Source organism: Coregonus clupeaformis, unplaced genomic scaffold (genome assembly GCF_020615455.1).
Source record: "Coregonus clupeaformis isolate EN_2021a unplaced genomic scaffold, ASM2061545v1 scaf0245, whole genome shotgun sequence".
Lineage (NCBI taxonomy): Eukaryota > Metazoa > Chordata > Actinopteri > Salmoniformes > Salmonidae > Coregonus > Coregonus clupeaformis.
In genome coordinates, this window is record NW_025533700.1 from 337,658 (window position 1) to 348,610 (window position 10,953).

The following is a 10,953-nucleotide window of genomic DNA, read 5'->3' on the forward strand; positions in this document are numbered from 1 at the left end:
CATATGAGATGGGTAATGCAAGATATGTAAACATTATTAAGATAGTATAGAATACAGTATATACATATGAGATGGGTAATGCAAGATATGTAAACATGATTAAAGTGGCATTATTAAAGTGACTAGAGTTCCATTTCTTAAAGTGGCCAGTGATTTCTAATCTATGTATATAGGCAGCAGCCTCTAATGTGCTAGTGATGGCTATTTAACAGTCTGATGGCCTTGAGATAGAAGCTGTTTTTCAGTCTCTCGGTCCCAGCTTTGATGCACCTGTACTGACCTCGCCTTCTGGATGATAGCGGGGTGAACAGGCAGTGGCTCGGGTGGTTGATGTCCTTGATGATCTTTTTGGCCTTCCTGTGACATCGGGTGCTGTATGTGTCCTGGAGGGCAGGTAGTTTGCCCCCGGTGATGCGTTGGGCAGACCGCACCACCCTCTGATGCTCTCAATTGTGCATCTGTAAAAGTTTGTGAGGGTTTTAGGTGATAAGCCAAATTCCTTCAGCCTCCTGAAGTTGAAGAGGCTCTGTTGCGCCTTCTTCACCACACTGTCTGTGTGGGTGGACCATTTCAGTTTGTCAGTGATGTGTACGCCGAGGAACTTAAAACTTTCCACCTTCTCCACTGCGGTCCCGTCGATGTGGATAGGGGGGTGCTCCCTCTGCTGTTTCCTGAAGTCCACGATCATCTCCTTTGTTTTGTTGACGTTGAGTGAGATGTTATTTTCCTGGCACCACACTCCCAGAGCCCTCACCTCCTCCCTGTAGGCGGTCTCATCGTTGTTGGTAATCAAGCCTACTACTGTTGTGTCGTCTGCAAACTTGATGATTGTGTTGGAGGCATGCATGGCCACGCAGTCATGGGTGAATAGGGAGTACAGGAGGGGGCTGAGCACGCACCCTTGTGGGGCCCCAGTGTTGAGGATCAGCGAAGTGGAGATGTTGTTTCCTACCTTCACCACCTGGGGGCGGCCCGTCAGGAAGTCCAGGACCCAATTGCACAGGGTGGGGTTCAGACCCAGGGCCTCAAGCTTAATGATGAGCTTGGAGGGTACTATAGTGTTGAATGCTGAGCTATAGTCAAGAACAGCATTCTTACATAGGTATTCCTCCTGTCCAGATGGGATAGGGCAGTGTAAGGTTGAGGTGATATGATCCTTGACTAGTCTCTCAAAGCACTTCATGATGACAGAAGTGAGTGCTACGGGGATAGTCATTTAGTTCAGTTACCTTTGCAATCTTGGGTACAGGAACAATGGTGAACGCAAAGGTAACTGAACTGAATGAATATCGCCCCGTAGCACTCATGTCTGTCATCATGAAGTGCTTTGAGAAACATTTAGCCTTTGCAGCAGCTAATGGGGATCTCTAATAAATAGAAATCCAAAATGCCTAGATAATAAACAGCCAGTAGCAGCCATTTGATCAGGCTGTTGATTGTGGCTTGTGGAATGTTGGATATTGGCAGGAACTGGAACACGCTGTCGTACACGTCGATCCAGAGCATCCCAAACATGCTCAATGGGTGACATGTCTGGTGAGTATGCAGGCCATGGAAGAACTGGGACATTTTCAGCTTCCAGGAACTGTGTACAGATCCTTGCGACATGGGGCCGTACATCATCATGCAGAAACATGAGGTGATGGCGGCGGATGAATGGCACCACAATGGGCCTCAGGATCTCATCACGGTATCTCTCTGCATTGAAATTGCCAACGATAAAATGCAATTGTGTTCATTGTTCATAGCTTATGCCAGCCCATACCATAACCCCACTGCCACCATGGGGCACTCTGTTCACAACGTTGACATCAGCAAACCACTCGCCCACACAACGCCATACATGTGTTCTGTGGTTGTGAGGCCGGTTGGACATACTGCCAAATTCTCTAAAACGATGTTGGAGGAGGCTTATGGCAGAGAAATGAACATTAAATTCATTCACCGAGTGGCGCAGCGGTCTAAGGCACTGCATTTCAGTGCTTGAGGCGTCACTACAGACCCCCTGGTTCGATTCCAGGCTGCATCACAACCGGCCGTGATTGGGAGTCCCATAGGGCGGCGCACAATTGGCCCAGCGTCGTCCGGGTTTGGCCGGTGTAGGCCGTCATTGTAAATAAGAATTTGTTCTTAACTGACTTGCCTAGTTAAATAAAGGTTTTTAAAAATATATTTGCGACCAAAGCTTTAACTTCCTGACTGATGTCTTGAGATGTTGCTTCAATATATCCACAGAATTTTCCTTCCTCATGATGCCATCTATTTTGTGAAGTGCACCAGTCCCTCCTGCAGCAAAGCACCCCCACAGCATGATGCTGCCACCCCCCTGCTTCACGGTTGGGATGGTGTTCTTCGGCTTGCAAGCAACCCCCTTTTTTCCTCCAAACATAACGATGGTCATTATGGCCAAACAGTTAAATTTTTGTTTCATCAGACCAGAGGACATTTCTCCAAAAAGTACGGTCTTTGTCCCCATGTGCAGTTGCAAACCGTAGTCTGGCTTTTTTATGACCGTTTTGGAGCAGTGGCATCTTCCTTGCTGAGCGGCCTTTCAGGTTATGTCGATATACTTTTGTACCTGTTTCCTCCATTATCTTCACAAGGTCCTTTGCTGTTGTTCTGGGATTGATTTGCACTTTTCGCACAAAAGTACGTTCATCTCTAGGAGACAGAACGCGTCTCCTAGCTGAGCAGTATGACAGCTGCGTGGTCCCATGGTGTTTATACTTGCGTACTATTGTTTGTACAGATGAACGTGGTACCTTCAGGCATTTGGAAATTGCTCCCACGGATTAACCAGACTTGTGGAGGTCTACAATTCTTTTTCGAAGGTCTTGGCTGATTTCTTTTGATTTTCCCATGATGTCAAGCAAAGAGGCACTGAGTTTGAAGGTAGGCCTTGAAATACATCCACAGGTACACTTCTAATTGACTCAAATGATGTCAATTAGCCTATCAGAAGCTTCTAAAGCCATGACATCATTTTCTGGAATTTTCCAAGCTGTTTAAAGGCACAGTCAACTTAGTGTATGTAAACTTCTGACCCACTGGAATTGTGATACAGTGAAATTATAAGTGAAATAATCTGTCTGTAAACAATTGTTGGAAAAATTACTTGTGTCATGCACAAAGTAGATGTCCTAACCGACTTGCCAAAACGATAGTTTGTTAAAAAGAAATGTGTGGAGTGGTTGAAAAACGAGTTTTAATGACTCCAACCTAAGTGTATGTAAACTTCCGACTTCAACTGTATATTCAAATGTAGAAACTGGGTTCTGGGAGTGTGTAAACGTAATTGTTTTATTACCGTAGCATTTTTGTATGTTCTCTATAGTTATGTCCTTGTATGTTCTCTATAGTTATGTCCTTGTCTGTTCTCTATAGTTATGTCCTTGTATGTTCTCTATAGTTATGTCCTTGTATGTTCTCTATAGTTATGTCCTTGTCTGTTCTCTATAGTTATGTCCTTGTCTGTTCTCTATAGTTATGTCCTTGTCTGTTCTCTATAGTTATGTCCTTGTCTGTTCTCTATAGTTATGTCCTTGTATGTTCTCTATAGTTATGTCCTTGAAAATGTATACATTGACCAAATCTAAATGACTAGATTCCTACATCACCGTCTGGCCTTTCTCTGGCATTTCAAAGATGATGCAAAACAATAAGAAATAGATAACGCACGTTTTTTTGTTTGTATTATCTTTTACCAGATATAATGTGTTATATTCTCCTACATTAATTTCACATTTCCACAAACTTCAAAGTGTTTCCTTTCAAATGGTACCAAGAATATGCATATTCTTGCTTCAGGTCCTGAGCTACAGGCAGTTAGGGTATGTCATTTTAAATAAATAAAAAAAAAAAAAAAAGGGTACGATCCTTAAGAGGTTATTAAACTAATTTGTGCACAACATTTGAGAGAAACAAGCTTTTTGTGCATATGTAAAATTTCTTGGATCTTTTATTTCAGCTCATGAAACAACACTTTACATGTTAGGTTTATTTAATCTACTCCTCGTAATCCCCAACTGTTTTGACTCACAGTTTAGAACTTCAAAACTTCAGGTCCTACCGAGATTTGAACTCGGATCGCAGGATTCAGAGTCCTGAGTGCTAACCATTACACCATAGAACCGTGCTGTGCTTAGTCGTAGGCACGATACCAATCTTACTAACAGTGATTCTTCCGACCATTCTTCCCCCATTACTAGCTGTTGACACAATGTATGAATTTATTCGCTAAATTCATTTAATGTAGATATATTAATGAAATAAAGTGAGAAGAAGTGTTGTCAATGAAAACGCTTGATCCGGAAGTGGCCATTATATATAGCGGTTGGATGCTAAACCAGCTAGCTTTCCTGCTGCTAAGGTTAAACGACAAGGCTCTGGCTGCAGTGCCAGGCAGGATAACACCACTAAGGTTAAACGACAAGGCTCTGGCTGCAGTGGATTGCAGTGCCAGGCAGGATAACACCACTAAGGTTAAACGACAAGGCTCTGGCAGCAGTGGATTGCAGTGCCAGGCAGGATAACACCACTAAGGTCAAACGACAAGGCTCTGGCAGCAGTGCATTGCAGTGCCAGGCAGGATAACACCACTAAGGTTAAACGACAAGGCTGGTGCGTGGATTGCAGTGCCAGGCAGGATAACACCACTAAGGTCAAACGACAAGGCTCTGGCAGCAGTGTATTGCAGTGCCAGGCAGGATAACACCACTAAGGTTAAACGACAAGGCTCTGGCTGCAGTGTATTGCAGTGCCAGGCAGGATAACACCACTAAGGTTAAACGACAAGGCTCTGGCTGCAGTGCATTGCAGTGCCAGGCAGGATAACACCACTAAGGTTAAACGACAAGGCTCTGGCAGCAGTGCATTGCAGTGCCAGGCAGGATAACACCACTAAGGTTAAACGACAAGGCTCTGGCTGCAGTGCATTGCAGTGCCAGGCAGGATAACACCACTAAGGTTAAACGACAAGGCTCTGGCAGCAGTGCATTGCAGTGCCAGGCAGGATAACACCACTAAGGTTAAACGACAAGGCTCTGGCTGCAGTGTATTGCAGTGCCAGGCAGGATAACACCACTAAGGTTAAACGACAAGGCTCTGGCTGCAGTGTATTGCAGTGCCAGGCAGGATAACACCACTAAGGTTAAACGACAAGGCTCTGGCTGCAGTGCATTGCAGTGCCAGGCAGGATAACACCACTAAGGTTAAACGACAAGGCTCTGGCTGCAGTGTATTGCAGTGCCAGGCAGGATAACACCACTAAGGTTAAACGACAAGGCTCTGGCTGCAGTGCATTGCAGTGCCAGGCAGGATAACACCACTAAGGTTAAACGACAAGTGCATTGCAGTGCCAGGCAGGATAACACCACTAAGGTTAAACGACAAGGCTCTGGCTGCAGTGTATTGCAGTGCCAGGCAGGATAACACCACTAAGGTTAAACGACAAGGCTCTGGCTGCAGTGCATTGCAGTGCCAGGCAGGATAACACCACTAAGGTTAAACGACAAGGCTCTGGCTGCAGTGCATTGCAGTGCCAGGCAGGATAACACCACTAAGGTTAAACGACAAGGCTCTGGCAGCAGTGTATTGCAGTGCCAGGCAGGATAACACCACTAAGGTTAAACGACAAGTGCATTGCAGTGCCAGGCAGGATAACACCACTAGGTTAAACGACAAGGCTCTGGCTGCAGTGCATTGCAGTGCCAGGCAGGATAACACCACTCAATCAATTTCAATCAATTTTATTTTATATAGCCCTTCTTACATCAGCTAATATCTCGAAGTGCTGTACAGAAACCCAGCCTAAAACCCCAAACAGCTAGTAATGCAGGTGTAGAAGCACGGTGGCTAGGAAAAACTCCCTAGAAAGGCGAAAGCCTAGGAAGAAACCTAGAGAGGAACCAGGCTATGAGGGGTGGCCAGTCCTCTAACCACTAAGGTTAAACGACAAGGCTCTGGCTGCAGTGCATTGCAGTGCCAGGCAGGATAACACCACTAAGGTTAAACGACAAGGCTCTGGCTGCAGTGTATTGCAGTGCCAGGCAGGATAACACCACTAGGTTAAACGACAAGGCTCTGGCTGCAGTGCATTGCAGTGCCAGGCAGGATAACACCACTAAGGTTAAACGACAAGGCTCTGGCAGCAGTGTATTGCAGTGCCAGGCAGGATAACACCACTAAGGTTAAACGACAAGGCTCTGGCTGCAGTGCATTGCAGTGCCAGGCAGATAATATGCCATTTAGCAGACGCTTTTATCCAAAGCGACTTACAGTCATGCGTGCATACATATTTTTGTGTATGGGTGGTCCGGGGATCGAACCCACTACCTTGGCGTAAAGGCGTGCTCTACCAGCTGAGCTACAGAGGACAGAGGACCATAACACCACTAAGGTTAAAGGACAAGGCTCTGGCTGCAGTGCATTGCAGTGCCAGGCAGGATAACACCACTAAGGTTAAACGACAAGGCTCTGGCTGCAGTGCATTGCAGTGCCAGGCAGGATAACACCACTAGGTTAAACGACAAGGCTCTGGCTGCAGTGCATTGCAGTGCCAGGCAGGATAACACCACTAAGGTAGAATAACCGATAGGACCGAGGAAGAAAGGAAAGGGACGGTGCCACTTGGATTCAAAGACATCGAACATCTCCTTAATTTTTTTAATTCAGAATGGGGAATAGAGACGACGAGTATGATTACTTATTTAAAGGTACATTTATACTAAATCTGACATAACGTTACTGTTGGTGAAACCATAATATGGAGAGGAAGTACAAAACCAACGACGCTAGACGGAGAGGAATTTGCTTAAGCAAAAGGCAGTTTATTAAACACAGAGATAGCTGGTACTGCTCAAGCTACATGCATGGGATCCTGCTAATTAACATGCATGGACCTAATCATATGCCACGCTAATAGTGTCAGCTGAGAAGGATGGATAAACAGAGTTTTCAGCATTACTTTATACAATGCAACATAATGAAAGGGGTCCTTCTTCTAGTCCCTTGATTGGTTCCCGAGGCGTAGGAGGCGGGTCTGCTCTGTCCAGAGCAGAAGCCCCATTGGTGCACGGCAGAGTCCTCTGCCCTTGGCACCCGACCAGTAGAAAGAAGTGGAGTTTGTGTGTGTGCGTCCACAGAGAAATGTGTGTGTGAGTGTGTGTATGTCTCAAGGGAAACTCGTGGGGAGCAACAGTGATTGTGGCCTGTGGCGTGGGTGTTGTCCTTGACAAGATATGGTCCTCTGTCCATTGTTCTTGCATAGGAACAGCATTGATTGAAAACAAGCTCCTAACACAAAATGGGTCATGCACAACATTTTAGTCAGACCAAGCTATAACATTTTATATTTACTACGACATTACCTGTCCATAAAATGTGATGTAATCCGAGCTTGCTGGGAGTGGTCGCCTGGCTACGGCACAGGAAGCTAAGCTAGTTAGCGGCTAGCTAACGCTACGCATTTGTAGCCAGCTGACTTTAGCCTGATATCCTGCGAACTTAAAAGGAGGGCGTTTGGATATTATTGGATATAAATATAGCTATTGGGTCATTGTCTTGATATTCGCAATAATGCTAACTAACAGCCGTTGATGATTTGTATTTAGCTTGTTGGCCAGTAAAAAAAAAAAAAGAAAAAAAGGGTACGATCCTTAAGAGGTTATTAAACTAATTTGTGCACAACATTTGAGAGAAACAAGCTTTTTGTGCATATGTAAAATTTCTTGGATCTTTTATTTCAGCTCATGAAACAACACTTTACATGTTAGGTTTATATTTTTGTTTAGTTTATTTAATCTACTCCTCGTAATCCCCAACTGTTTTGACTCACAGTTTAGAACTTCAAAACTTCAGGTCCTACCGAGATTTGAACTCGGATCGCAGGATTCAGAGTCCTGAGTGCTAACCATTACACCATAGAACCGTGCTGTGCTTAGTCGTAGGCACGATACCAATCTTACTAACTGTGATTCTTCCGCCCATTCTTCCCCCATTACTAGCTGTTGACACAATGTATGAATTTATTCGCTAAATTCATTTAATGTAGATATATTAATGAAATAAAGTGAGAAGAAGTGTTGTCAATGAAAACGCTTGATCCGGAAGTGGCCATTATATATAGCGGTTGGATGCTAAACTAGCTAGCTTTCCTGCTGCTAAGGTTAAACGACAAGGCTCTGGCTGCAGTGTATTGCAGTGCCAGGCAGGATAACACCACTAAGGTTAAACGACAAGGCTCTGGCTGCAGTGTATTGCAGTGCCAGGCAGGATAACACCACTAGGTTAAACGACAAGGCTCTGGCTGCAGTGCATTGCAGTGCCAGGCAGGATAACACCACTAAGGTTAAACGACAAGGCTCTGGCTGAGTGCATTGCAGTGCCAGGCAGGATAACACCACTAGGTTAAACGACAAGGCTCTGGCAGCAGTGCATTGCAGTGCCAGGCAGGATAACACCACTAAGGTTAAACGACAATGCATTTGCAGTGCCAGGCAGGATAACACCACTAGGTTAAACGACAAGGCTCTGGCAGCAGTGCATTGCAGTGCCAGGCAGGATAACACCACTAGGTTAAACGACAAGGCTCTGGCTGCAGTGCATTGCAGTGCCAGGCAGGATAACACCACTAAGGTAGAATAACCGATAGGACCGAGGAAGAAAGGAAAGGGACGGTGCCACTTGGATTCAAAGACATCGAACATCTCCTTATTTTTTTAAATTCAGAATGGGGAATAGAGACGACGAGTATGATTACTTATTTAAAGGTACATTTATACTAAATCTGACATAACGTTACCTGTCCATAAAATGTGATGTAATCCGAGTTTGCTGGGAGTGGTCGCCTGGCTACGGCACAGGAAGCTAAGCTAGTTAGCGGCTAGCTAACGCTACGCATTTGCAGCCAGCTGACTTTAGCCTGATATCCTGCGAACTTAAAAGGAGGGCGTTTGGATATTATTGGATATAAATATAGCTATTGGGTCATTGTCTTGATATTCGCAATAATGCTAACTAACAGCCGTTGATGATTTGTATTTAGCTTGTTGGCCAGTAAAAAAAAAAAAAAAAAGGGTACGATCCTTAAGAGGTTATTAAATTAATTTGTGCACAACATTTGAGAGAAACAAGCTTTTTGTGCATATGTAAAATTTCTTGGATCTTTTATTTCAGCTCATGAAACAACACTTTACATGTTAGGTTTATTTAATCTACTCCTCGTAATCCCCAACTGTTTTGACTCACAGTTTAGAACTTCAAAACTTCAGGTCCTACCGAGATTTGAACTCGGATCGCAGGATTCAGAGTCCTGAGTGCTAACCATTACACCATAGAACCGTGCTGTGCTTAGTCGTAGGCACGATACCAATCTTACTAACTGTGATTCTTCCGCCCATTCTTCCCCCATTACTAGCTGTTGACACAATGTATGAATTTATTCGCTAAATTCATTTAATGTAGATATATTAATGAAATAAAGTGAGAAGAAGTGTTGTCAATGAAAACGCTTGATCCGGAAGTGGCCATTATATATAGCGGTTGGATGCTAAACTAGCTAGCTTTCCTGCTGCTAAGGTTAAACGACAAGGCTCTGGCTGCAGTGTATTGCAGTGCCAGGCAGGATAACACCACTAGGTTAAACGACAAGGCTCTGGCTGCAGTGCATTGCAGTGCCAGGCAGGATAACACCACTAAGGTTAAACGACAAGTGCATTGCAGTGCCAGGCAGGATAACACCACTAGGTTAAACGACAAGGCTCTGGCTGCAGTGCATTGCAGTGCCAGGCAGGATAACACCACTAAGGTTAAACGACAAGTGCATTGCAGTGCCAGGCAGGATAACACCACTAAGGTTAAACGACAAGGCTCTGGGCTGCAGTGCATTGCAGTGCCAGGCAGGATAACACCACTAAGGTTAAACGACAAGGCTCTGGCAGCAGTGCCAGGCAGGATAACACCACTAAGGTTAAACGACAAGTGCATTGCAGTGCCAGGCAGGATAACACCACTAGGTTAAACGACAAGGCTCTGGCAGCAGTGTATTGCAGTGCCAGGCAGGATAACACCACTAAGGTCAAACGACAAGGCTCTGGCAGCAGTGTATTGCAGTGCCAGGCAGGATAACACCACTAGGTTAAACGACAAGGCTCTGGCTGCAGTGTATTGCAGTGCCAGGCAGGATAACACCACTAAGGTTAAACGACAAGGCTCTGGCTGCAGTGCATTGCAGTGCCAGGCAGGATAACACCACTAGGTTAAACGACAAGGCTCTGGCAGCAGTGTATTGCAGTGCCAGGCAGGATAACACCACTAAGGTTAAACGACAAGGCTCTGGCTGCAGTGCATTGCAGTGCCAGGCAGGATAACACCACTAAGGTTAAACGACAAGGCTCTGGCTGCAGTGCATTGCAGTGCCAGGCAGGATAACACCACTAAGGTTAAACGACAAGGCTCTGGCTGCAGTGCATTGCAGTGCCAGGCAGGATAACACCACTAGGTTAAACGACAAGGCTCTGGCTGCAGTGCATTGCAGTACCAGGCAGGATAACACCACTAAGGTTAAACGACAAGTGCATTGCAGTGCCAGGCAGGATAACACCACTGGGTTAAACGACAAGGCTCTGGCTGCAGTGTATTGCAGTGCCAGGCAGGATAACACCACTAAGGTTAAACGACAAGGCTCTGGCAGCAGTGCATTGCAGTGCCAGGCAGGATAACACCACTAAGGTTAAACGACAAGGCTCTGGCAGCAGTGCATTGCAGTGCCAGGCAGGATAACACCACTAAGGTTAAACGACAAGGCTCTGGCTGCAGTGCATTGCAGTACCAGGCAGGATAACACCACTAAGGTTAAAGCGACAAGTGCATTGCAGTGCCAGGCAGGATAACACCACTGGGTTAAACGACAAGGCTCTGGCTGCAGTGTATTGCAGTGCCAGGCAGGATAACACC

At 45.4% G+C, this 10,953-nt stretch overlaps 1 protein-coding gene, 1 long non-coding RNA gene and 3 other non-coding genes across 5 annotated transcripts in view; 2 read left to right on the forward strand and 3 right to left on the reverse strand.

Annotated features, from left to right (window-relative positions):
* Positions 1-4,060: 4,060 nt before the first annotated feature.
* Positions 4,061-4,132, reverse strand: trnaq-cug. Its single transcript has one exon. It is a non-coding gene; the product is annotated as a tRNA-Gln (tRNA).
* A 2,391-nt stretch (positions 4,133-6,523) lies between these two features.
* The window catches only part of LOC121531504 (ras-related protein Rab-11A), a 32,666-nt gene continuing 28,236 nt past the window's right edge, over positions 6,524-10,953 (forward strand). The window contains exon 1 of the mRNA XM_041836749.2: positions 6,524-6,713. Coding sequence (XP_041692683.2) covers positions 6,674-6,713 — 40 coding nt within the window. The 5' untranslated portion in view covers positions 6,524-6,673. The remainder of the gene's footprint in view (positions 6,714-10,953) is intronic.
* Positions 7,856-7,927, reverse strand: trnaq-cug. Its single transcript has one exon. It is a non-coding gene; the product is annotated as a tRNA-Gln (tRNA).
* Positions 8,311-10,070, forward strand: LOC123484245. Its single transcript, XR_006658460.1, has 3 exons — positions 8,311-8,346; positions 9,577-9,697; positions 10,014-10,070. It is a non-coding gene; the product is annotated as an uncharacterized LOC123484245 (long non-coding RNA).
* Positions 9,268-9,339, reverse strand: trnaq-cug. Its single transcript has one exon. It is a non-coding gene; the product is annotated as a tRNA-Gln (tRNA).